The 27,159-nt window shown below is 41.6% G+C and overlaps 2 protein-coding genes across 8 annotated transcripts; one reads left to right on the forward strand and one right to left on the reverse strand.

Moving 5' to 3' along the window:
- Nucleotides 1–147: 147 nt before the first annotated feature.
- Nucleotides 148–10,566, reverse strand: ATPSCKMT (ATP synthase c subunit lysine N-methyltransferase). 7 transcript variants are annotated; one of them, XM_041476007.1, is made up of 6 exons: nucleotides 10,272–10,407; nucleotides 9,556–9,815; nucleotides 7,542–7,679; nucleotides 6,760–6,790; nucleotides 6,206–6,311; nucleotides 1,457–1,594 (listed from the first exon to the last, which is right to left on the reverse strand). In XM_041476007.1, coding segments are annotated over exons 2-6 (531 nt in total). In that variant the 5' UTR covers nucleotides 9,811–9,815; nucleotides 10,272–10,407; the 3' UTR covers nucleotides 1,457–1,593. The 7 variants fall into 7 exon arrangements, with proteins under 7 accessions (XP_041331937.1, XP_041331936.1, XP_041331934.1 ...); XM_041476003.1 differs by lacking the exon at nucleotides 6,206–6,311 and having other exon boundaries at nucleotides 148–1,594; nucleotides 6,760–6,810; nucleotides 10,337–10,566; XM_041476002.1 differs by lacking the exon at nucleotides 6,206–6,311 and having other exon boundaries at nucleotides 148–1,594; nucleotides 6,760–6,810; nucleotides 10,270–10,399.
- CCT5 (chaperonin containing TCP1 subunit 5) lies at nucleotides 10,510–18,637 on the forward strand. The gene is made up of 11 exons (XM_041475999.1): nucleotides 10,510–10,684; nucleotides 11,632–11,692; nucleotides 11,787–11,951; nucleotides 12,445–12,643; nucleotides 13,364–13,556; nucleotides 14,458–14,607; nucleotides 14,934–15,053; nucleotides 15,456–15,641; nucleotides 16,652–16,789; nucleotides 17,231–17,411; nucleotides 18,353–18,637. Exons 1-11 carry the CDS (start codon nucleotides 10,580–10,582, stop codon nucleotides 18,478–18,480), a joined length of 1,626 nt encoding a protein of 541 aa, XP_041331933.1. The 5' UTR covers nucleotides 10,510–10,579; the 3' UTR covers nucleotides 18,481–18,637.
- Nucleotides 18,638–27,159: the final 8,522 nt, after the last annotated feature.

Consider the following 27,159-nt stretch of genomic DNA (forward strand, 5'->3'; position numbering starts at 1 on the left):
TTTGTATCCTTTTACTATTTATATTGCTGTTGTTACTGTGCCATGTCTTATTCTTGCTTTGTGCTTTCAGTAAATTGCTACCTCAACCCACAATTTCTGCTTTTGCCCCTCCCTTAACTGAAAGAGGTAAAGGAGAAGGGGAGTGGCTTACTTGGAGTAACTTACTTCAAGTAAGTTTCTCCAACTTACTTGGAGTTTATTTTCCAGCAGATGCTAAAACAGAACACAAGTTAAATTAAAAAAAAAAAATTAATATAATCAAAGGCAGCATTTGTATTAATGTACAAACAACTTCTAATATTTGCCCATTTTTCATACTTTTAAAAGTACACATTCAAGGCCGTCATGTGAAACATTGGTGTCATCATCATACTCCATCTGGACCAGTTTTGTGTATGCAGCACTATGTACTTGGCATAAAAAATTCAGACAGTTTGGAAATACAGCTCATTTGAGAAGACACTTGCACATCATTCCAACACCAATACCAAATGCTCTAGGGTCAGAAAGAATATATATTAAGTTCACAAATTTGAGCATTTGAACTCATACATATATTCCCCTTAACTGTAGTGAATGGTGTTCTAAACCCTTTTCCATACTGAAGTTTTCCTCTTCTATAAAAACTTTTTCATAATTTTTACTAACAACATATTCTGCTTTCAGCTGGGAGTTGATTTTCTTCCTATTAGCTGGTACAGCACTCTGGTTTGGATTTAGAAAAGACTAATGCTGATAATACACTGATGGTTTTAGTTGATGCTGAGCAGTGCTTACTCCAAGCCAAGGACTTTTTAGATTCTCATGTTCTGCCAACTACGAGGTGTGCAAGAAGCCAGGAGGAAGCCTGGCCAGGACAGCTGAGCAGAACTGGCCAAAGGGATATTCCACACCATAGAACATCATGTCCAGTATATAAATTGGGGAGAGCTGGCAGTCACTGCTCTGGGATGGGGTGGGCATCCATCAGTGGGTGGTGAGCAAGGGTATTGCGCATCACTCATCTTTCTTGGGTTTTACTCCTCTCTTCTTGTTGTTGTTGTTGTTATCAGTAGTAAATTCATTTCAATTATTAAACTATTCCTATCTCAGTCCATGGTCATGGGTACGACCTTTTTTTCAGTTCTCTTTCCCATGCCACTGGGGAAGTCTGCAGACTAGGGTGAGCGAACGAACATTTGTGTGGTACTCCACTGCTAGATGGAGTTAAACCAGGACATCATATTAAGCCATTTAACTACACCTTGCAGTAACCTTTATGTTTTCAGACAGCCAATGTACTTCAGTTCTTATAGTGAACACACATCTTCATATGCCAGGGCTCTCTCCATGTTAATCTTATCTTCAAGAGGTCCAGTCAAAGCTAAAAATTTCTGTAAGAAACCAAACTCAATGTTTAAGATTCTGTCTCTGGTGTAATTTCCAAGCTTTTTGTTTCAAATCCTCTAGAAAGTTTCAAATCATAGGCCCACACAGTGTCTATTCCCTCTCCAGTAGTATGATCTGGAATCCAGCAAGGGAAAGGAAAGCGACAGGCAATGATTCTGGCATTACAGTCAAGTTCTTCTTCCAGCTTCTTCTCCAGCTGTGGCATCTGTTGAGTTACAAGAAAAACCTCTCAGAAACAGTAAAAAACAGGAGCATTCTCTGTAGAATCTAATTCAGGTGTTTCAGAGAAATCCAAGATTTGAGTAATTTATTTTTTTTTTTAAATCTTAGGAAAGTATTTGTAATAGATATTGTGGCTTTGATGCCTTGACAAAGAATAGCTAAAACCAGAAAATGTTTTTTTTTTTTCAAATTCAAATTAAATCAAAACACATAAATTATCCCTTAAATTAAAAACAAAAAAAAATTAAACTAAAAGTGCTGGGCAAAGACTTTGCATGCTCCAATTCCCGATTCTCTTCAGTGGAATTCTTCTCTGAGGGAGTGAAAGTTCAGCCCCCTGAATTTATGCTATTTATGACACCCCAAGGTTCATGAGCTATTGTATGATACTCAAAGGCTCAAAATTTACAGTCTAACACCAAGACCAATCCTGGGACACTCAAAACATCACAGAGACAACAACCCAAAGCAAACATTCTTCTGTCACTCTATGGTAAAATACTGTTACATTAAATAATATTGAAATTGAGCTTAGTTGAATCCATACCCTGTTAACATGAATGAATATGAATCCCTTCAGCAGCATTCCATGAAAGAGAATGTAGAATCATGGAATGCTTTGGATTGTGAGGGACTTTTAAAGGTAGTCTAGTTGAACACCCCTGCCATGGGCTGGGACATCTTAAAGTGCTCAGAGCCCCATCCAGTCCCCATCTACTGCCTCTCTGAGCAACCCATTCCAGTGTTCCACCGTTGTATTTGTAAAATTTTTCTTACTTATATCTAATATGAATCTGCCCTGTTTTAGTTTAAAACTATCACCCTTGTCTTGTCCCTACAGGCCCTACTAAAAAAGTCTGTCCCCATCTTGTTTACAAGCCCCCTTTAAGTACTGAAATGCCACAACAAGGTCTCCCCAGAGTCAAGTCTTCTGCAGGCTGAATAACCCCAATTCTCTCAGCCTGCCTTCACGAAAGGAGCTCCTCTGAACCCACTCCAACAGGTCCACATCCCTCTTGTGATGGGGTGCCCAGAGCTGGATGCAGTATTCCAAGTGGGGTCCCACCAGAGCAGAGGAAGGGGGAAGAATCCCCTCTTTCCCCTGCTGGCCACACTGCTTTGGATGCAGCCCAGGACATATTTGGCTCTCTGGGCTGTGAGTGCCCATGGCTGGATCATGCCCAGCCTCTCACGCACCAGCACCCCCAAGTCCATCTCAGCAGGGCTGCTCTCCATCTGTTCATTCCCCAGCCTGTGTTGGTACTTAGAGCTACCCTGACCAAGGTCCAGCACCTGGCACTTGGGCTTGTTAAACCTCATAATATTCCCATGGGCCCAATTCTTGTCCAGGTCCCTCTGGATGGCATCCTGTTCTTCAGACACATCAACTGCACCACTCAGCTTGGTGCATCTGCAAACTTGTCTGAGAGTGCACTCAATCCCACTGTTTTATGCTCTTGATGAAGCCATTAAGCAGGACTGCTCTAATACAGACCCCTGAAGGACACTAATTGTAACTGACCTTCATCTGGACATTGAGACATTGACCATTACCCTCTGAATGCAGCTATCCAGATAACTCCTTATTCACTGAATAATCCATCCACCAAATCCATCTCTCCCCAGTGTAGAGAGCAGGATGCTGAGGGGAACTGTGTCACATACCAGCTCTCCTTGGTTGAATACCTACAGTCCAGCTTTCCTCCATTCACAAAAATTGAGAGGACATGAAAGTCAGGGGAAATATCACTACTTTTCCAGAACAGAGCAACACCCTGACCAGATAGATGCTCTTTTTCTAGTAAGTGCTTTGCAAATTCTAACACGGACTAAGTGAGACATAAATTAACACATGTAGACTTAAAAGAAATTTCCTTTCTATCCCAGATAGTGATTATGTTCTAAGGAAAAAAAAAAAAGAAACTTAACAGATTTAGCCACTTTTGTCCTTTGGAAACGTTAGAGGGTAAGTTTAAGCAGACTAGCAGTGCACATCCATTTGGAGTTCCTTTTATTCTTACATATTATATCTGTCTGGAAGACTAATTTTAATGGCAAACTCTACAGGCTACTTCTGTTACATGTAAAACACTATTTGCTTTGGTTATCATGATGTAATGTTTAAACATTAAAACATTCAAAAGCACAGCAGTTATTAACAAATGTAGCTGAATTTAAGTCACAAAGACAAAAATACATAACATTTCACAAAAAAAGATGAAAGAAACAAACCCCAGAAAGAACATTATTAGAAAATAACACCGACTAAAAAAAAGGTATTTTCTAAAAGCTGCAAAGCGCTTTCGCTATCACATACAATCAGGGTGTTCCTTTGATATAATATCCAATTATAGCTACATTAAGCTAACAATGGAATATTTTAGGAAAATTACAGTCATAGATCTAATATACCAAAGAGTTACCTCCAGATATTTTTAAGGCTCTGATTTCATCCACACTGCAAACGCTTTTTAAAATTTTGGCTGCCTTAAACAACTAGAATAAGCCTACTAGCACCTTCAACCACCTAGAAGAATAAGCCCATTTTGTTATCTGAAACTGAGTTGAGACACCAGAAAAAAAATTTTACAGAAAACACAAATATAGACTATATACTAATTTTCAGAAGCAATTATGAAAAGTAGTGACACTGCATATCCATATTAGCACAAATTAGAAAAAATCATAAATAGTTCAGCTAAGTTTAGCCAAAAAGAATTATATCCTTGAACTAGTCAAACTAGTTTTTAAGCTAAATATATCAGTTACATTAGGTGTTCAAATCATACTGTATTTTATGTGAAGCCAGTGTATGGGGGAATTTTTTGGTGTGTCAACACAGATACATACTTTAGTAAACCTTTTGTACAGTATTTAATCAGTTAAAATACACAGGAGCTGCAAACATGAACACCTGGCAAGAATTCCATCATCCTACCCTGAACAAGTACGTCTCTCTCTGCAATAAGTCAGAAACAAACACACCTTCCCCCCAGATGCTTGCAAGAACAAGAGAGGTCTTAGTCTTCCCTGAAGATCAATAAATGCAGGTTTTTAAAGCTAATCTTGGATATGAAATAAAAGCACTGTGTGAAAGCATTAAATCAGGCCAGCATTATTGCAAAAGCTAAAGAGACCTATTGTTCCTCAGTAAAAAAAGAAAAAAAAATGCATTAAGGTTTCTAGAAAATTAATTTAGTCATTCAGGAGGCTGAGCATTAACAACTTCCAAAGTAAATTCAAAGGGGATCATAAGCAAACAAATGCTCAGGAAATACAGAGGTTCATATGTTTGCATCTGTTGCATTTATGACAGTACTTTTGCTGAAAGAATTTAATCTAGTATTTACTGGATCTACAAAAGTTATTCTGAGCCCTACAGCTACCCTTTCTACCACAGCTGTTACTAATGTATCCTGCTTTATTACGTTTAAAAGTTAATTCAGTACTTCTGCTGGGTTTACTCATCACATTTTCCCAAGGCATTTGTTTATTCCTAGTTTACTGAGCCAGCTTTCCTCACCAGGACTTTTCCCCTCGGTGCAACGATGGAACTCCTGACCGCAAATCCAAACGCTCCCAGTGCCCCCTGCCGGAACTCGGGCAAAAGAGCACCCAGGGCTGGCAGCATGAGGAATATCCTGGTGCTCACTAATTCCCACCCCTACCCATTTCAGTTTCCAATACGGGTCACAATTGGAATCTGAAGTAGAGATTTACTTCTGGTGCCGTTGAAAAAATAAACAAGCAAACAAAAAAAGCACAGAATAGGAAGGTTTATTATGCCTCCTGTTACTGCTGCAGAAATGTTTTCAGTGTACTCTGTATGGTATGGCATCACAAAAAGCTTTTCGCTCACTTCATCTCACGCCTGCCTTAGCAAAGGAACAAGCAATACAGAAGCACAGGATGACAGAATTGGGTTTGTTCAGCCTAGAAAAGAGACAGCTTCAGGGGAACCTAACTGCAGCCCCCAGTACCTGAAGGGAGCCTACAAGATGGAGAGGGACCTTCCACAGGCACATGTAGTGACAGGACAAGGGGGAAGGGCTTCAAACTGAAAGAGAGTAGGTTTAGATTGGGTATTAGGAAGAAATTCTTCATATGAGGGTGGTGAGGCAATGGAACAGGTTGCCCAGAGAAGTCATGGATGCCCCAGCCATGGAATTGTTCAAACCAGGTTAGATGGAGCTCTGAGGAACCTGGTCTAGTCAAAAGTGTCCCTGCTCATGGCAGGGGGGTTGGAACTAGAGAAGAGAAGGTTGCGTGCAGACCTCATAGCAGCAGCCTTCCAATATCAGAATGTGGAAGGAGCTAACAGTGAGCCTGTTAGCTGAAGGAGCAAGAAGCAAAGAAGTATCTGATAAGGAGCTGTCTTCAAGGCTGTAACTAAGGACACTAAGAGAAGTGAGGAATAGAAGAAAGACGAGAACTTCGCAGCTAGATAGAGTATTTTTAGAAAGTTAGTTAAGTCACTGTAACTTTTCACCAATGGTGTTATGTTGATTTATTGTGGCCAATAGTTAAAGTAGAAGAAGTATAAACTATCACAAAGTGTATAAAAATTCAGACATATTTCGTATTAAAGAGTTACCAAATGAAACTACTTCTAATCTCTTCGTTGTGTCGTGACCGCCCCAACAACGGCATCAGAAGGGAGCCTACAGGGAGGAAGCACCTAATGAAGCTGGAGAAGGTTGCTTCATCAGGAACCGTAGAGACAGGACAGTGGAGAATGGAAAAATGAAAGGGGAAATTTAGGTTAGCCATTAGGAAGAAATTCTTTACTGTGAGGGTGGTGAGACACTGGAACAGGTTGCCCAAGGAGTTTCTGGATGCCCCAACCCTGGCAGTGTTCAAAGCCAGGTTGCGTAAGGCCTTGAGCAATCTGGTCTAGTGGAAGGTATCCCATGCACAGGAGGCTTGGGACTTGATGATGTTTAAGGTCCCTTCCAACCCTTAATAATCCATGATTCTATAATTATTACTGACTACCTTTGACCATCTGCCAGTTGATTCATTTTGCAGATTAATATATTAACACTGAATGCCTTGGCATTAAAATAATTAAACATTGTAACAAATAATTAAACGGTTTAATAAATAAAATATAATAATATAATTTTAAAAAATAAATAGTAAACTTACCATTTGAGGTACTCCAAAAACAACAACATTTCTATAATGGGAAAAAGAAACCTAAAATAAAATTTGAGAACAAATCTTATTGAAAATGGCATTTATAGTTAGAGAAATCCTCACCATTCTTTTCTCCTAATCCCTCTAGCTGCACTTCTTTCAACAGGGATTTAGACCAAAAATACGTAAGGAGATCCCTTACCAACTTTTCATCACAAAAATTTCCACGTAAAGAAAACTTTATACTGCTGAACAGCAAAAAACTTCTACTGTCTGGCCAACAATAAGGAACAGCAATTATAGAAGCACAGAAAGCTTTAATTTAGAAAATACCTACCTGACTTTATTAATAAGAGAAAGGATATTTTCACAACTCCTGTATATGATAAAATCATGCATGCTTTAAGTTCACCCTTTCTTTTGTTAAAGGTTAGCCAGCTATAAAAATTTCCTAGGCATTCTAATGACTGAGTTCTCACTCAGTGCCATGAAGTTCTCCTATGTTCCTCTCAGAACACAAACAACCCCACAGCCAAAAAAACCCTCCCGCATAATTCATCAGGCCCAGGCTTGCTCAAGGAGCCTCTATTGACAGAGGAAGCACTTGGATAAAGCACAAAAGCAGCAGAACAGCATACTGAGCTCAAAGATTCCCAGCACAAGTACTCTGCTCAAAGCCCAGTGTAGCACCTTCTGGTCAGACTGCATTTCAGCTCTTTCCTGAAAGTATTTCCAAATTTATAAAATCTCACAATCATCCCAGATCCATTCTTACATAATTCACTACCCACCTTCCATAAGTCTGAAATATAAAATTTGGTGTTCTGATGTACTCCATCTCTCCAGGCACGATATCTGGAGTACCAGACGAGCCAGGGATTCAATTCATAACCGACAGCCTGGAATCCCTTTTTTGCAGCTGCTATCACCTACAAGGAAGAAAATAAATCTTCACTTTGAAACATAAAAGTCTATTCACCTAAAGGGAAGCACACAGTTTTATTTAAAATATAAATCAAAGGAAAGCACTTTCCTAAGTCACCCTGGGTTTAATGCCCAACAGATCAGCTGTATAGTGAAAAAAAACCTCAAAACTACATTTTACTATTATTACTAGTCCTGACTGAAATATAGTCAGGCGAGCAAAATGAAAACAAACATTCACAGGGCAAAGCTGTGAGCTTGCCTATGATCCATATAAAAGTTTAATTTAACACATTCATTACAGTGTCTTGGAATTAAAGAGAACCAACATTGATGACAGAGAGAACAGTGAAACTCACAAGAAAAATGCTCAAAATTAGACCACTTATTTGAAAAGCAGTGAGGGATAGGCACTTGAGCAGCCCCTGAATCAGAGCCAAAATGACATACCAATAGAAAGAGTGTGAAAGCAATTGTGATCTACATTGAAAAAAAAATGCACTGATTTCCAGAATAAAGGTTTAAGACAAAATTTAAAAGGCTACTGTGAACTTCTGATCAGCAACTGCCTGATGAACTATCAACTTCAAAACAAGCAAGGTGAAATCAAAGTACACTTAACAGAACTTCTCAAACAGCTTTACCTGGACTGTATATTTCATGCTGCTAAAATAATGCATCTTCCATCACACACAGAGCACTTGTAAATTCACCAAAAGAATCTGACATTTTTACCACACTTGGAAATGTGGTAAATATCTTCATTTATCCACTGACTACATCTGAGTAAGTGCTAAATAATTAGAAGCATTTGAAGACACTTTTTCAGGACAGATGCATCAAGAAAGCACTAAGCATTCATTTTTAGGCACCTGGCTTTCCAAATAGTCTTCAGTCTCCATTTAGGCACCTATCTATCAGAATTAATGACACAGTACCTATTGAAATTAAACACCCCTGATGAGAGTCAGCAGCCACAATGATGAACAGAGAGGGCATCAGAAACTGCAGTTATCTCATGCCTAAGTTTCTTAGTCTGTTTCCTACCCAGGCACAATTTCAGCAATCTTCACAGACTTGGGGTTCCAAATCAATTTTTTTTTTACATGGACAAATAGTTGACTTATTCACATAAAACACGGACAAAGGTAGCACTCAAGAACACATGTGTTTCCATCAAAAACCACCACCATGTTGCTAACTCTGACTTGAATCAGATGTTATGAAGAAGCACACAAAACATCACAGCAACAAAAGAAAAACCAAACCACACCATTTCCCACTATATCCTCACCACATTTCACAAACTGGGGCTCAAGCAATACCGTGGAGACACAGCATCACTTTTTCTTTCATGATTCTCACCATTTCTCTTGGTGTTTATTCTAGTTTCACCACATGGATTTGGAAGTAGGGGAGCTAGCACTGCAGAAAGGTTTGAAGACTACAGCTCTAACCACATCAGTATTTTTATTTTTATAATCCATCGCTCATTGCCTGGTTCTTTTTGCAATTCTATCACCTTCATACATTAAACATCTCACAGCCTCACTTGCTGCAGCTACACACCTCTGTGTGGAATCGCAGCTCTCTGTCAATCATTACCAAGACTCTGATTGTATCTTTTCAAGCAAACGCACTGTGATTCCCTCCAGTCACCACAATGACATTTTGTCCACTACCTTGGTCAAGCTACAGGTAAGACTGCAGAAAAAACTATTTATTACTCATCAAAACTGAATGTAAACCTCTCTCAGATTTGATCCTTTCTGTAAGGCTCAAACACAACCATCGGATGCCAAAGACAACACATTTTTAAATGTGAGAAAACGCAGCCCCAGCACTTGGGCACTTTTTTAAGCGGCAACATCCATAACTTACAATGCGGCCATCCCCGCTACCGATGTCAACCAGGGAGCCACTTCTGTTTTCCAACATTTTCAGCACATTCTGGATCTGAGCGGCGGTGGCAGGAACGAAGGGCAGGCACACCTTCCTCAGGGCCGGGGTCACGAAGGGGGTGGCCACAGCATAGAGGGCCACCAAGGTGCCCCCCACACCGGCCGTGACCAGCAGGCCCCAGCCGCTCCTCCGGGAGCCGCCCGAGCCCTCCTCCTGCGGGACCTCCTGGGACATCGCGCCTGCGGACGGACAGACAGTGTTTTCGCCCATTTGAGACAAATACGTGTCTTGTAGCAAAGAGCTACGACGTAAGAGATGAAAAAAGAAACCACCCTACGCTTCAGGCGATCCCAAGGAAACGCTACAGCTGCTGAAAAGCTGAGGCACGAGGGGGCAGGAATGCGGTTCCCATATAAAGCCCTGGCCCCGCAGAGGCGGGCGGGCAGCAGCTCCAGGGCGGCGCAGGGGGCACCTCCGGCCACGGGAGCACGTCCTGGAGCTACTGCTCCTCCTTCGCGGAGGAGCTTTTCCCTGGGACACTGCGACACCCAGCACACACCCCAGCTCGCCAACGAGCAACCCAGCCTAATGCTCGGCCTGCAGCAGTCACAGGGCAGGGCAGTACCACTGCGCTGTGAAGGTGCAGGGGACCGAAACCTTTCCGAAAGCGCTCCGGAGAGAAGCGCCGCGCACACTTTTCCACCGTGTGTCTGTCTTCTCTCCTCCGCCCTCACATCACCCGGCGCAGCCCACCGCCGACCTGCTCGGTACACGCTTCCTCCTTCGCTCCCGCCCCCGAGAGCCGGGCCCTGCGGCCGCGCTCCTCCCCCGCCCGGCCGGCTTCCAGAAGGCTCCGCCGGGGGCGCCACAAAGCTCCCGCCCGTGAAATAAGGCGCGGGTGCAGCGACCGCGCAGGCGCGGGGCGGCGCGCGGTGCCGCGGCGGGCGCGGCGACTTCCGGGCGGTGCGCGCGGGCGGCGGTGGTCGGAGCGGGCGGTGCAGCCATGTCGGCCATGGGGACTCTGGCGTTTGACGAGTATGGGCGGCCCTTCCTCATCCTGAAGGACCAGGAGCGCAAGACGCGCCTCATGGGGCTGGAGGCGCTCAAGGTGAGCGAGCGGGGCGGCTGCCGGGGCCGCCCACGGGCCCGCGCTGGCTGGGCCGCGCCGCGCCATGCCATGCTATGCTATGCTTTGCTGTGCTGCAGCGTACCGCGCCATGCCATGCTGTACCATGCCATGCCATGCTGTGCTGTACCGCACCATGCTGCCGCGAGCGGCGGGAGGATGGAACCCCTGGGGCGAGGCGGATGGAGCCTGGAATAGGCCTGTAAGCGGGAGAGAGATGGAGGAAGAGAGAAGGCGTCGCCCCGGGGCTGGGAATCCGCGGCACGGCGAGGATCCGCCCCCGAGCTGCGGGGCTTTGGGGCCGTGGCCGCCGTGGGCCGTGACCCTCCCCGTGGCTCCTGTCCCGCTCCCCAGTGCCCCCTCCCCTAGACGGCCGCCTGGAGCTCGGCCGCTGGAGGAAAGCCGGGGCTGAGTGTGGGTGGTGCAAATCCCGACGGAAGATGGGAGCGGACATTGGAACAGAGAGGTTGTGGATGCCCCATTCCTGGCAGTGTTCAGGGCAAGGTTGAATGAGCATCCTGGTGTAGTGGAAGGTGTTCCTGCCCCTGACAGGCGGTGGGACCTGGATGATCTTCAAGGTCCCTTCCAAGCCAAACCATCCTGTGATGATTCTGTGGTGGGTAAAATTGCACTGCCTTCTCTTTTTAGCGTTGCCGGCTTCTCTTCCTCCCTGCTTTGTGTGTTAGGGCTGTCATTTGGCTGCTGTGCTTTGCAGGCTTTAGCAGAGCCAGCACAAGCAATGCAAGAAAAGGCATGGGAAATGTTTCTGTCATAAGACCAATCACATACTGATTCTTTTTCAGTCATAGCTGTTGTCAATTAAATTACAGCATTTGCGCTACTGGCTGTGTTTTCTGTGGCTTAATATTGTGATTTCAGAATGCATGATAATGATTTAACTTCTGTCTTTGTTATCCTTTGTTTTACAGTCTCACATAATGGCAGCAAAGGCTGTAGCAAGTACTCTGAGAACATCCCTTGGGCCCAATGGTAACAATGAAAAACTTTTATTGGCTCTCTCTTAGTACTTGTTGTGGGGGAATTTTCAAAATTTTCCTTCACTCTTTGAACATATGTTTTTTAGGCTTGGATAAAATGATGGTGGACAAGGATGGTGAGGTGACTGTGACAAATGATGGTGCTACCATCCTGAATATGATGGATGTGGATCACCAGATAGCCAAACTTATGGTGGAGCTGGCTAAATCTCAAGATGATGAGATTGGGGATGGAACTACTGGAGTTGTTGGTAAGAAGGTGTTTTAAGTGTAGTTTCCTTTTTCAAGTTAAAAATCAAGCTGCTTCAGCTATTAAAAAAACCTGTGAGAAATAACAGTAGCTTTTCTGTAGCACTTCTTTGGAGTATTTATTGTTGTAGTATTCCTGTCAGTTCTTGTATGAGAAGTCTTCTAATCAGGAAGAAGTCTTTTGTGTCTTTTTGAAGTTTGGTTACATTTTAAGATAGTGCGGACAGCCCCTTTGATACTTTCAAAATTTATTTTGCATAATTTCCTTCTGTAGTCTCCTTGTCCTGCCTTGATGCCTGTGCTTCATTTTGGTCTTAACATAATGTGGTTTTCTTGATAAGCAAAGCAAGTAGGGGTTTTGATGTTTTTTTGTTATTTAGGAAACCTTGAACTGTAAAAATGTTGCAGAAAAATCAGAAAATGTGTTTTTTAATCTGTTGTTAATGTACTTAAAATTATGGTCCAATCAAGAATAATTGGGTTTTTTTTTAATAGTTCTGGCTGGGGCATTACTGGAACAGGCTGAGCAGCTGCTGGACCGAGGCATTCACCCCATCAGAATAGCAGATGGTTATGAGCAGGCAGCACGCATTGCTATTGAGCATCTAGACAAAATCAGTGACAGCTTCCCAGTTGATCCACAGAACATTGAGCCTCTGATCCAGACAGCAAAGACAACTCTGGGCTCTAAAGTGTAAGTCACAAAAACTGAATATTAAATGAATATTTAATGAAAACCCTCTGCGTGGAAAGAAGAAATCCTGGTGTTTTGTTTGTCTTATTGTAGTGCTGCTGAAGGCTCTTCTGTGTTTTGTTTTGGCTAGTTCCTCCATGGACTCCTGTCTCAGGATAAGAAATTGTGAATCCTTCATCTCCAGAGGGTCAAATCCATGAAGTTAAATACCATTTCATTCTAACCTGTTAGTTCCAGGTTTCTGCATCATAGCAGGTTCCAAAAGTAATGTGAATCTGTTCAAAATAATAATGTGTCATCTTTTTAGTTTTTTGCCGCTAAAAAAAATTTAACTTAGGATGGTTCCAGAAGTTCTTTTTCATTTTTGGGTTCTATGTGTAAATGTATAAATTAAAACATTGGAAGGGCTTCCCTTGCAGAGTTCTCTTAGGAGTGGTTTCTGTTTCTTGAATGTTCCTTAGTAGCATAGTTCTGCCTTGTTCCAAATCTGTGTTGAGACTCCATTGCCAAAGGTTCCTCACACCAGCCATACTGTGTGTTCGCTTTTCTGCCATAGCCAGCACCTTCTGTTTCTGTGAACAAACAAGCAGGATCCCCTCTTTTAGCAAAATTTGATTACTGTAGTGGTACTTCTTGCTGTTTGAGCGATTGATAGAATCACCTTTTTCTTCCAAATGGTGGAAATGAAGTACAACTTGATTGTATTTTTTTCAAACGTAGAGTAAACCGCTGTCACCGGCAAATGGCAGAGATTGCTGTGAATGCTGTACTGACAGTAGCAGACATGGAACGTAAAGATGTTGATTTTGAGCTGATCAAAGTGCAAGGCAAAGTGGGTGGTAGACTGGAAGATACACAGTTGGTTAAAGGAGTGATTGTGGATAAAGATTTCAGTCATCCACAGATGCCTAAAGTAAGTGATGTCCTTGTGCTTCTCTTGTGTGTAATGGCTTAAATAAGAGTTTCTAGCCTACCTCAAATGTCGCCCTGGCGTTTATTAAGTATTTACACAGTCTTGTGGTTTAGCTTGGCTTTTCACCAATAGACCAACAGAGGAAGGGGCAAGGAACATGAAAGTTTTCTTACTGGTAGAAATGAAGTCCGAATTTACAAAAATACGGAGAAATTGTGCTGGAAGGGAGGAATTACTCTACTGCTAACTGAGGACAGGTGCAGGATTCTGTGTTATATAGAGATAATTATCCACGGTGTGTGGTATGCTTAATATGCTTAGTGCAATGCAGTGCCAAGATTCTTACTTAACTGTTATGAATTGCCATGTTGTCCTGTTTGGAACACCCCAGAAACTGTCCTTGTTTTATGTTTGATGTAGGTAAGGTCTCCAAGTCTTTCTGCAGTGTACTTCAAGAAAACTTCTACTGTTCTAAAATATTTATCTAGCAGGTAACAATGTTTATCCTGTAGAAAGGAAGACTAGTGGAAAATAAGTCATGTAATAGCTGAAAAGTTGTTACAAAGACAAGTAGTATTCTCACTGGTCACAGTGGATAGGGATGGTTTAATTGAATTTTTCTTTTGTTTTTTAAACATTAAACCCTAAAAAGGCATGACTGGTAAAGATTGTTAAGGACTTAAACAGTGTCTTGGAGCTATGGAATTTGTTCTAAGTGGTTTATTGAGACTATTGACAGAATTATTTAGTTATATTTAGTTAACTTTAGAATAAGTTAAATCTTCACGTTATCTTATATGTTTGTGCTTATAAAGATACATCTGTATGTTTTGCAAATACAAGAAAGATATATTAATAAGGTCAAAATCATCCTTTTTTTTTTTTTTTTTTAATTTCCCAGGAGCTAAAAGATGCTAAAATTGCAATCCTTACTTGTCCATTTGAACCACCTAAGCCTAAAACCAAACACAAGCTTGATGTCACATCTGTGGATGATTACAAGGCACTGCAGAAATATGAAAAAGAAAAGTTTGAAGAGATGGTGAAGCAGGTAGCCTTTAGGATTCTTTCTGATTTCTTTTTCTTTCATAGCCTTTATAAAAAAACATCATAGTGCATTGATTTATTCCTGTAAATGAGCTGGTAATCCTGGTGGGAAGCAACATACAAGCAGTTGTAATGCTGTGAATCAAAGATAATGTAATGTAAGAAAGAGATACCGGCTTGGTTTAAAATATGTTTTGATCTCTGTGTGTGCCAGAGGGTTCTTCTTGAGAATTGTCTTTTGAGAAAATTGAGAGAATTAAAACCATGAAGAGTGTTTTTCAGTCTTTTGTTAGTTCTGATCAGATGGTTGATGATTTATGTTTCTTTTAGATAAAAGACACTGGTGCAAACCTTGCCATTTGCCAGTGGGGTTTTGATGATGAGGCAAATCACTTGCTGCTCCAGAATGAGCTGCCCGCTGTGCGTTGGGTTGGTGGACCTGAAATAGAAGTAAGTAAAACTGGGCTTTGTACCAGTTGTTAAAACATTTATCAAGTAATAGGCTGTACCAGCTAAAAGTTCAGGCTTTCTGGGTATCACTGCATAATTGTGTATATGGGTGGGTATTGGAGAAGAATCACTGGGGATTTGTGAGAAAAACCTACCATGGAGGGGATTATGGTTTCTAATTGGAGCATATGTATATTACTTAACAAAAGTTTTAGGTGTCTGGGAAAGTTTCTGCTTTAGTCCTGCTGCTGGCAGAAGGAAAACATTGGCTGAAGTACTTTGAAGTGATGGGAAGATAACCTTTTGGAGTAGGCATTTCTCAGATGCTTTTCCACTAGTTTTATGTTCTGAAAAACACCATGGAAAAATCCTGTTCAAGTAACTCGTGTCTGTTTAACTCAGTTAATCGCCATTGCGACGGGAGGGCGCATCGTGCCTCGCTTCTGCGAGCTCACGGCAGAGAAACTGGGCTTTGCGGGCATCGTCCGAGAGATTTCCTTTGGAACAACCAAGGACAGAATGCTCCTCATCGAGCAGTGTCAGAACTCCAGAGCTGTGACCATTTTCATTAGAGGAGGAAATAAAATGGTGAGATGCTTGCTTTGATACGGAGTTGCAGAATGTGTAGTTTCTTTGTAAAGCATATTAGTACACTCTTCTTGACTTTGTCTACATTTTCCTTGCTTTGTGGGCAAATAGGAAAGGGGTAAGGCTTGTAAGCAGTCAGGACCGTGTGTCAGAAGTAACTTGTTAGATTTGCATCCTGTGGTTTTAAACTAAAACTTTACTTTTCTCTCTGTTAGACCGTACAGTTCATAAATACAGAAATGCTTTTACCTGTGGATGCTCTTAATTTATTTTTTCTCATGAGAGGGTCACTTTTATGAGTAAAGATATATTAGCATCTTTGACAGATTTGGTTTTATTGTAGACCTAGTTGTATCACTTCTGATTTAGTCTAGTTAAGATAATTTCAAATAAAACCCCCAAACTACTGTAAACTGTATATCCCCACACCCTATATCCCCCACTCCCCTTGAAATGAGACTGCTTTGAATGCTTATGTACTTAAACTGGATTTTGGTTGCACTATTAATGTTAAGTTACATTTACTATAGGTCAAGTCCTATTTTAAATGAAAAACCTTTGGAAACAAAAAGCATACTGTAGTCTGAAATTTTCTCGTAAGGAAGCAGAAATACTGCTTTAAAAGTTAGCATTGTTGTTAAATCTCCTACATCTGTTCAAGTGAGAAGTGGACAGAAACTGCAGTCTGACAATAATGTTGGCATTTCAAGTTCAGTGTTTTGTGTCTTGTAAATATGCAAGATGGAGAACCTTTTCATGTAAGTTTTTGTTACTTCAAATCAGAGGTTCAACAAATAACAGTGTATTTTTGTGCATATTTTTATTCTTTGCCACTGGATGTCTAACATTCTTTATTTTTAAGAAGTATAACATAGCAATAGTAGAGCTGCATTGGAGCCATAAAAAAATCTTAAGAGTTTATTTGCAGTTTCCACATCTCTATTAGGAACTACATCTTCACAGCCTTTGGATGTGTGTATTGTCAAACACACGCTGTTCTGTAATTCCAGATCATCGAAGAAGCAAAGCGCTCTCTTCACGATGCCTTGTGTGTAATCCGGAATCTCGTTCGTGACAATCGTATTGTGTACGGTGGTGGCGCAGCTGAAATATCTTGTGCCTTGGCAGTCAGTGAGGCAGCAGATAAGGTAAGAAAGGAACAGTTAACATTTTCTTTAGTGTATGAAAGATTGAGCCTGCCTTAAGAGATTCCAGAAGAACTTCAAAGATTTTTCAGAAAGTTCCGTAACATGTGCTTTCTGACATTCCCTGATAACCAGTGTTAGAAGTTATCCTTCCTGACTCTGTAAATACAAAGTCATTACCACTATTCCTTCTGTGCTAGGAGCAGTTTAATTTTTTTTTAATTTTCAAGTAGTTACCATTCAGAGGTACCACTATTTTTTTCCTTCTGTGCTAGGAGCAGTTTAATTTTTCTAATTTTCAAGTAGTTACCATTCAGAGATATTTGTACTATATTCCAAATAAAATCTGCATGTTGTGTGTATGTATTTTATCTCTAGTATGACAATCTATTTTACTAACATTGGAGTTTAATAGCTTATGAATTTGAATTTCTTTTCCTCTAGTGCCCATCTTTGGAGCAGTATGCTGTGAGAGCTTTTGCAGATGCCCTGGAGGTAATTCCCATGGCTCTCTCGGAGAACAGTGGTATGAATCCAATACAGACAATGACCGAAGTGCGGGCGAGGCAGGTGAAAGAAAATAATCCTGCTTTGGGCATTGACTGTTTGCAGAAAGGAACAAATGGTAAGAACTGCAGCATGGAGAAGGAGGAGCATAAAAGCTCTTTTTTCTCAGAAGGTCAAAATGCTCACTGTGGGTTTTTTTTAAACCCACAGTGGTTTATTCTAATTCTTGTGCCTTGTCATAATAAATGGGAATGTGCTTGGAGGAGAGTATATGTATGTCTACCAGGAGGAAAATGCATAGTTGTCTCACAGCCTCTGTTTGGTGGCAAGATTAGTTAAAGATGTTGACTGATAGTACAGGAAAGAAGGCTGCTCTTAGGATGAGGCAAGGAAGCTGTGCTTTAAATACTGCAGTTTTAGTGATCCAGGTTACACTGGAGTCGTAAAAACAGTTGTTTTGAGAAACAGCTTGTGAAAGAAGTAAGCAAAAGGCTGGAAATATTTGTAGACAATGATGTTCACACCAATATGTCTGCATATATAAACCAGGAGCAAATACATGAAGACTAAGAAGCCAGTGTATGAAACCTTATTTTCAACTGGATCTATACTTTTCACCTTCTTATTTGCTCTGTTGGTTTTTTGAGAAAATAATGTAGTAAGTTGTAATTTGTACATTCATAACCCTTTGTTGATTAGGTTCCTGTTTGTGGCATTTGATCTTTCAATTCTTCAGCATTTGCTCAGCCTTTAGGGTGCTTTTAATGTATGTGTATGGAAATTTAGCTTTCCACCATTCTGCATTACTTTTTGAAAAGCGCAATCTAGTTGGGAAAAGAGTTGTATCTTAATGTCCTAGGATCTTTGGTAAGAACCCAGATGTAAAACTCTAGTTTCTGCAAGTTATGTTTGTAAACCACAGTGGCTAAGAGTAGTAATTTCAAAATGTTCTTTGAAATTACTACTGGAATTTACCATTACTAATTACTAACACTTAGAGGTTAAGTGTTATATCTAGATTTCATGAGGGTGTCTAATTCTCCTGCTTCCTTTTGGCAGATATGAAGCAGCAGCATGTTATAGAAACCTTGATTGGTAAGAAGCAGCAGATTTCTCTGGCGACTCAGGTTGTTAGAATGATCCTGAAGATTGATGATATCCGTAGGCCTGGGGAATCTGAAGAGTGAAGGTCGAAAAGCAGGAAACATTAAGGGGCCACAGCAGTAGCGAAGACGGTAGTATCCTGATGCTTCATCTTCTGCTATTTATTCTGGACACTTTTTGTTTCACATACTGTAATGGCTAGTTGTTGGAAATAAAACAGTTTAGCACTGGTGATTTCAAGGCTTGTTTCAGAAGTATTATTGCATCTTTTCTTAGACAGGTGTAACTATTCATAGAAAATACTTCCTGAATGTATAGGGAAAACATAACTAATGCAGCAATAAAATTTAATGGGTAATTTTCCATTGTTCCTTATGGGGAAGGCCCACAGATTCTCATTTTAAGAGGTCTGTCACTTTTTAAACAAATTAATTAAATATTAACCAATTAATTTAGCCTCCAGTAATTCTCATATGTTAAATATATTAAGTATGAAGTTTCAGTCTGAAGATTTAAAGGAACTGTGTTCCATGCATCCAGTTGCTTCAGTTTTTTTCTCCTTGTCCTCTTCTTGATTGATGAGGGTTAAAAAGGGTTTTTTCCCAGGGGCATACACATTCAGCCAAGTGAGGGTTTTTCCCAGAACTTTGTCTGTAGTACCACAGTTGAGCACACTTACTCAAAAGATCCTCAGTATGATCTGAGAGTGGTAGAGTAAAATTGTTTAGTAAGGTGCCTTGCCTGTGAAACAATCAGCAAGAAACAAGTGGTAGACCAGAACTAATTCACAGTTTCTTTGAAAGATTTCAAAAGTGAGGGAAGTGTTACAAACACCAGCTCAGCATTACTTATGTTACATAGGGCAGAAGAAGCTCTTTACTGGCCACTGTTTGATAGCAGGTCATGTTCTGATTGTTTTTTGCTGTGACTACCTTGCTTGAGTCAAAAAAAAAAAACCCTTCGGTGAGTGTTGATAGAGGAAGAAGGATAGAAACAACAGGTTTACTCATTACTGGACTGGTTTTATTTCTAGAACTGTTTGAGGATAAATCATGCAAAGCTTTATTGTCATTGATGAAAAATGAGTAGTGGGTGTTTCATCATTCCTCTTTTACCTCTTCCCAAAGTAGCTTCATTTAGATGCAGTTCAATGGATAGCAACAGTTAATCAGTTTTACTGCTGCCAAGTTCTGTCATTCTGAATCTGTTCAGGGTTGTAAGTATGACTCTAAAAACCCATAAATACCTGGGCTCATGTAGAGCTATCTCCCACTTTGTTTGCTAATACAAAAGGAAAACAGCTGTAGCTAGAACTTAAAAGGGAGCAGTGTACTTGTACTAATTTCATCTCACAGTGAAGTTGTACATGTGATAGCAAGGAAGTGAGAAAACAGCTCTTCCAATTTTACTGGTGTTTCATCTTCTGCCCCTTGGCATGCTTGAACTCCCTTTGCTATCTAGGCCCTATATAGTTACAGGTTTTGGATGTAAACAGCTGCCCCTAGGAACACAGGACAAATTACTTTGAAAATTGAAATTCTGGCTTTACTGATCTGGCTCCAGGAAATAAACATTTTGTGCTCTGTATATAAATATTTATTAATATTCAACTAAATCTTAGTATAGGAAGTCTGAAGCTTGATAATGGAACTTTCATAAAATTGTAAGAAATGGACATGGTTAATTTTTTCAGGGGTTTGTACTTCTTCAGCATAACAAATTCATGGCATTAGCACCATCAGTCAGTGCTGCAGAGGCAACTGGAGGACAAATGGCTTTCATCACAGCATGCAACATACAACTGGAACTATTAAACCAAATTAATGAAACAACTGCAGCACAGACTGGTACACTTTCACAGCAGGAGTAATTAAATTTGTGCTTTGACAGAACAGTGGCAATACCTGTGTTGGTAATTTGTGTGCTGTCTGGCTCTGGTCAAACAAAACCGGAAACATCTGAATAACAACAAGGTTGGGGGAGGCAAACACATGTTCAAATTAATCATGGTCCATTTCTAAGCACTGGGAGTAAATGCCTGGCCTGATGGTGTGTTTGGAAGTGAGGTCTATGAGCCTGACTGTTCCTGCTCTATGATTCCTGGGAAAATGCAGGGTTCACCACGGGAGGGCAACATTCACCCATCACTGCCATAGCAGACTGCATCTGGATTTTTTTAAAAGAGCTAAGGCAGCCAGCACGTTTCCCAACATCACTGACAGCACACAGATGTCATCAGTAAGATATGGATCTTTATGACTTCCCCTCAAGGGCTCAGTTACTTCAGCTAATTTCACTACTAAGTTCCATGTGTCCTTTTAGATCCAAGTTTTCACATCTTCACAGGACCCTTAACCTGGCCCTGCCTGTATGTCTTGCTACTTCTGGTTCCCCTGTTACCAGCTGCCTTTTCCCAGCCTGGTCTGTTGGTCTCTCCTGCTGCATTCCCAAGCCTGGGCTCCCTTCCTGTTCTGATCTCACACCTCTGTGCTGACACACTTGTCTTTGCAGGGGCACAAGGCAAGGCTGCCAGGAGCACAGTGCACAGCACACAGGCTCCTCTCACTCCCTCAGACTGCAGCAGCTGGGGGGCTCTGCATTCAGGACTGAGCTTTTGACTTCAGATGCACCACAGTCTGAGTAGATTTTTTTCAGGAATAGGGTTATCAGAGCTGTGAAGCAATTTTCTTGTTTTTCTACAGACACTTTTTAATAAAAATGCATCCTTCCTCTGTTGAGGGAAAAACTCGCTTTTTGATCCTATAAGGCGTGGGGATAGACACCTTATAACCTCTACAGACACTTTTTAATAAAAATGCATCCTTCCTCTGTTGAGGGAAAAACTTGCTTTTTGATCATTTCTGCATACTGCGTGAGGAAAGATGCCTTATAATGTGAACAGTTCCCATCCCAGTGATCCAATGTGACCAGTTTAGGGATAGGATCTTAAGTGGAGCAAGTCAAGTGGAGCAATTAGCAAGGTGTTGCTAATCCACAGGTCTGTTAGCTCTCCCTCTGCTAGCAAGACGTTTCGATATTAGGATACCTACTTACCTAATTAATCTGAGTGGCTCCAGAACCTACCTGGGCTGCATGTCCTTATGCTAAGTCTGCACAGACAAGGGGGCACCATGGTAGCTGCTCTGCTCTGTGGCAGGATGGCAGGACAGTCCCTCACATATTAGAAATTGCTGTTACCTAGGCCATGGGGATGGTTATTACACCCTCTGGTCTCATCATCATCTGAGGAGCAATGATTCAGTTGTGAGGTTTGGGTCTGGGACACTAGCTTTGTTGGTCCTCCCTGCGCAGAAGTACCTCTCCATGTCACATCTTGGAGGGTTTCCCAGGAACTCTCTGCCAGGGAACATTTCTCACCATGTTAAAGAGCTTCTTAAGTGGACTGACTGTGTTTGCTTTATAAGCAACTCATCTCTGTGACACAAGAGAGACACTTTGCTAAACTCCAATGACTATGGAGTAAAGCTTTAGTACACTCTCTGTAAGACATGGGCGCTGTGATTCCTGTCTGGTGTGCATGCACTAGAATACATGCTCCTTGTGAAATTCCTCCCTGAGCTATTTGGGACCATAGTTGTGTTGTGGTGAGGCTCTTGGCTCACAGTAGCACAGGCACTGAGAGAAACAGGTCTCTGCCAGCTCTTTGATGCCTGGGTGCTCACTGAACTTGGGAAAATACTGGGGGTGAGAGGGAGCTGGGGAGAAGCTCTCACTCTTCTGCTCCAGAGCTGCATCCTAAGCCTGTGCCCTTGCTCCTTGCCTGAACTATGTCTCAGCTACACCTGTGCCTTGACACTGGTGCTGGTTTGACTTTCTAGCTTACCCTCAGTCCTGCCTTATCAAGTTGGACTTGCCTGGTGACCTTGACTTTTCACTGACCCTGGTCACTGTGACTGAACCTGCTCTGCTTTTCTTTGTTTGGGTACATTGAAGCCAAGGAGCTCTGGAAGAGTACAGTGGCCAGAAGTCTGGAAAGAGAATTTCAGACAGCCATTGAAGGAGTTGTTACTCTTTGGCATAGGTGGCTCTCCTGCAGTGTACAAGCAAGAAGGTCTGTTCAAGCAAAAGTAGAATGGACAAAGGAAAGATGGGAAACCTTAAAGAAATCAGCACAATCTGATAACTTGATCACAAGGAATGGTACTCACTTGGAACTTCAGTAAGTATGTAAAGAAATATATTAGAATTAGGAAAATGTCAGTATGAGTAATGCTGTCATGGACTTCTAAAGACAACAGCTCTGACGGATGGGATATTAGCAGAAGCGCTCTCTCCCTCCCAGAAAAGTCAAGCAGCTGAGTAAAACAGGATTTTAAATACTTGGTATTCTCCTTTTCTGTTTGAAGTAGGGCCTGTAATGGGATACAGTGGTTTTTGACAAGAAAAGATAATGACTTCTTCAGTATCATCTTCAAAGTGTTCCAATATGATGGCTAAAGACAAAGCAGCAATGAGGAAGTTCCTCCTCTGCATGAAGCAGCTGTGATGCCAAGGATGATATATATATTCCCTCCCCTGGACTGCAATACGTAGTGTCATTCTCAAATCCATGGGGGAGGAAAAAAATCTGTTAAGGACTGCTACACTTAAAGTCTCCACCTAGCTACAGACTCCTAAGTCAAGATCTGCTGAAAGCTGGGGAGTGTCTTGGAGGAATTGTGACTATATGCTTGCCCTGTTCTCATAGCTATTTTTTTAAAATACAGGATATTGGATTAGGTTAAATCATTGGTTTAATGTGGAAGTATAACTATGTTGAGACAAGCTCTTCAAACTTTGTGCTATACATAAAACTTAGCTGTTGTAAAGAGCAAGGAGTAACTGGCTAACAGTGAACTGGCAGATTGAGTCTCACAAGGCAAACTATGAAGCTAAGACTTTTAAAGAGGTACATCTAAGACTTTTAGATGTACCTCTTTTCCTGGAGCACAGTCCAAAGTTACAGGAAAAGTGCATTCTGCCCATAGCCTAATGTCTGTGAGAAAAAAATTGATTTTTATGTTTGGTCAATCTTGTAAAAGTTCAATAAAAAAAAAAACTTAAAACTCATTAAAATTTACAGACATGCCACTGAAGCAGGGTTGCTTTCCCTCTTAAAATATTTTGATTAGTTGGATATTAAATGGACGATCTTGAAAAGATTTCCTTGAATTCACATTTAACTTGAAATTATTTGGTTTAAAAAAAAAATAAATATATATAACTCAAATATTGTAAAATCTGGTTTGAATTTAAAGATTTTGTGATTTCTGATGCAGTCTGGTGCCTTTTTATAAGTGAAGAAAATTGTCTGTTTCTCTAAAACTCACAAGTAACCAAGCTGAGTCCTAAAAAATGACATTTATCTTTTCACTCCAGATCATGAGGGAGTGGTTTCGCTGCTGGCACAAACAGAGCCCATGTAATACAGGGAACCATCTAGTATCACCTCAGCTGCTCTGATCTCAGGGCATCAGGGTCTCACACTGTCTCAGTTTCAAGATTTGATTTATGTGCCTTATGGCACCTAGTTCTCAGAGTATCATTAAAAAACTGCCCAACATTAAAATTGCTGAGTTCCCACTCTCTAAACTGAACTGTCTCGAGGTGAAATCCTCTACCAGCTGCTCGTACTCATCAATCACTGCCTGTTCTCATCACCCAGCTCACAAATGAGAAGTCCTCTGCAATCTCCTGACCATTCCCCCACGTGTGGACCACTAAATCCCCAGCTGCCTGCTGCCAGGTGTGTGTACCCAAAACCCACCAGCAGGAGCTGATAGTCCCCACCCTCAGCTGGGGTTTGCAATGAAAATAACACTCCAAGGACCTTTGAACCATGTCATGATGTGCTCGCCCCCAATGGTCATGGATCCTCCCTGCTCTCTGCTGCTCTGAATTTGAGTCTTGCTCTGAGCTGACATTAGCTGGTTTCTGTTTTCCACATCCAGCTACTGTGCTGGCTGGCATTTTGCAAGTGCCTTGACTAGACAGTTAGATATGAGGTTTTCTCATTAACGCGTCCGCTGTAACTGGAAGAAGGCCAAAGGCTGGGAAAGGCAAGTATCCAACACTGCCTTTGATTTAAGGGCAGCACTAATAGTTAAGGTTAAGTGAGTGCAAGTGCTAGTGACTGGGAGTGAGCACAGAGGGACAGAAGGTGATGTATGTTGAAAAGCTGGGAAGAAGGAGTGACTGAAATGACTGAAAATCCACTTAGGAAACATCCTTAGCTGAGTAACTTCAATACCAGGCTGCAATGGTACATCCTCTTAACACTCACTATGCTGCCTCACTTTTCAGCTACATTGACTCGCTCCTAAGAAAAGCTACTGCTACAAATCCCATGGGAGCTCCATTTCTGACTCCCCAGGATCTGGGTCAAGCTCTTTCTCTTACTATTTCCTACAGGGATCATGTGAGTGCCCAGGAGATGGACAGATCATCACAGCCTTGCCTTCTTTTCCTTGACAAAGAAAGTTTGCACAATTTCTTCTCTTTTGGTAATATGGAAAATATGTAACCTCCAGCTCCTGATTGTTTAGGAAGAGCAGAGAACAGAGGATGTACCTATTCCAAAACTGAGCAGTGAATATTAATGCTTTTGAGTAGAAGTGCAAAAGTTAACAGGGACAACAAATTTCAGAGGCTGTCACAGTGATTTCATTCCTTGGCTGAAACTAAGTATGAGAGAAGATGAAACTCAGTTCTGGAGGGAGCACTTTAGAGCTGGTGGAAAACAGGTCATGTTACTAAGTCCCAGGCAAATCTGGATTCCTGAGGCAGGAGTTATAGTGGGTATGAGTGTTTGAATCCTTGGCACCCTCCCAGCACTGGAAGCTTCAGCTACTGCAATGCAGCAGTGTGAGCATCCAAGGGACTGAGATGTGTCAGTGAGAATTCCTGTAGTGAAACAGTCCCTTTAAGGTAATGCAAAAAGCAGATCATACCTCACTCCAAGAAATTACTCTGCAGATAAAGCAGAATGGGGCAGAACCACACACCATCAATAGCTGGTGTGGGAGTGTAATCCTTTCTTCCAGATCTGAGTTGCAGTCTCTGCTCCAGGTCATTAAAGGAAGTTGGGCCAGCTCCTATGAAGGTTTAAGTAGTGCCACAGATGAGGTAGCAGAGGTCTTGTTGGGCACACAGTGGGTAATTCAGTGGATCTGATGTCCTGACTGTCCAAACAGAGATCTGGTCCTGTTGGCTTCTGCTCTGTGTGCCAGGATTTCTGTGGAAGTCAGGACCTGAGTGACCAGTAACAGTGCACACCCAGGCAGTGCTCCATCAGGGAAAGGGTGTGCAGAAAATAATTTACACATACCCCAGTTAACATGCTACCACAGCTTACCAGCTCCTAATCCAATGCTGAATTTATCTAGTGTTCAATTTACTTACCTATAATAAACATGTATATTTTTCCTCTTTGCATACTAACATAACTAAATCTTGGGGCAAAACTGCAGACCTAAAAACTGAGAAGGTTTGAGAAGGCTGTAAACCCCTTTCTCAGCAACTACTCTCAGTTATTCCCTTATCACTAGCCTAGTGATGGCACTATGAGAACAAAAATATGTGAGTATGAAGAATATCCAATAAATTCTTCTGTGAGGCTGTGAAGTGTCTCAAGGCACAATGTATTGCCTGATTTTCTGTTTTTAAATGCTTCTTTTCAGCCCCATGAAACAGGCAAGAAATTGTCTGCTTTAGTGAGTGCTCAGATATGACAGGTGTGCTGATGCCTGCCTGACAAGCTATACAGAAGGGTGAGATTTACTTCTCTAATCTAAGCAATATGAGTCTTCATAAGCTCTTCCCTTGCCTGCAGCCTGCCAGATAGTAGCCCTTGCCTCCAAATTGGAAGAAAATTATCTGTCAATGAAATGGTGACCAAATTTATCTCTGAAGTAAATACATGTTCAAAACACAAAGACAATGAAACTGAAGCTAATGAGGGAGGTTTGCAAAACAACAGCTTTGTGGACAGCATGGAGATTTCTTCCAGTATCCCAGGAGACCCCAGAATAAAAGGAAGAGCTGGAAAAAAGAGCAGAACAGTATCCAGTTTAAAGTGAGCCAGCTTTGCAAATGCTCTGGTTTTGCTCTTGGTAATGAGTGGTTCCTCTTCTCTAGCAAAGAGTTTCTAATTTCTCTTTCTTTTTCTTTAGCATCTGATTAGGATTACCTATGGGAAAATAGCAGTTTCCCCATGCCATTTTCCTCAAACCTTAAGAAGAAGCTGAAAATTTAGAAACTGGGATGAGAAATCCAGCCTAATCCAACCTGAGCATTGGTCCTGACCCCTTTGCTGCATAATTCTAACAAAAGGATGATACCCAGCCATCCTCTCCTTGCTAGCAAGATGAAAATAGTCCCAAGAGCCACTAAAGAACAACAACAAAATCTGTATCAGAGCTTGGGAAAATGAGTAGCCATGCCAAAAACTGGAAACACAGGAAACAGAACCTGGGACCACACAGACATTATTGCCCTTACTTTCCCTAATATGAGGTAGGAAGGGAATGAGTGGAAAGGAAAATGAGCAGTCAGGTTCAGGACCTGCAATTCTCTGCCTAACTCCGGAAGAACAGTGATATGTCTAATGATTACTGAGACCTGAAGTCAGGATTATTATCACCCAGCCTGCTGGGTGACCCATGTTGCAGCTCAAGACTTTGCTTTGTATCCAAACTGCTTACCAGTGAGGTTTCCACTTATTGTACCAAACAGATCTGTGGTGGTGGTGGCAAGCTACCCTC

The sequence above is a fragment of the Pyrgilauda ruficollis genome, unplaced genomic scaffold (assembly GCF_017590135.1).
Source record: "Pyrgilauda ruficollis isolate IOZ18807 unplaced genomic scaffold, ASM1759013v1 scaffold37, whole genome shotgun sequence".
NCBI lineage: Eukaryota > Metazoa > Chordata > Aves > Passeriformes > Passeridae > Pyrgilauda > Pyrgilauda ruficollis.

Excerpts from the sequence above, each read along its gene's own strand:
- ATPSCKMT (XM_041476003.1), bottom strand. The coding sequence starts at position 9,810 with ATGTCCCAGGAGGTCCCGCAGGAGGAGGGCTCGGGCGGCTCCCGGAGG. Across the intron at positions 7,680-9,555 it reads GTAGCGGGGATGGCCGCATT|GTGATAGCAGCTGCAAAAAA; the intron begins GTAAGTTATGGA and ends TCTTCCTTGTAG. Across the intron at positions 1,595-6,759 it reads TTTTTGGAGTACCTCAAATG|ATGCCACAGCTGGAGAAGAA; the intron begins GTAAGTTTACTA and ends GTAACTCAACAG.
- CCT5 (XM_041475999.1), top strand. The coding sequence starts at position 10,580 with ATGTCGGCCATGGGGACTCTGGCGTTTGACGAGTATGGGCGGCCCTTC. Across the intron at positions 12,644-13,363 it reads ACAACTCTGGGCTCTAAAGT|AGTAAACCGCTGTCACCGGC; the intron begins GTAAGTCACAAA and ends TTTCAAACGTAG. Across the intron at positions 17,412-18,352 it reads TTTGCAGAAAGGAACAAATG|ATATGAAGCAGCAGCATGTT; the intron begins GTAAGAACTGCA and ends TCCTTTTGGCAG.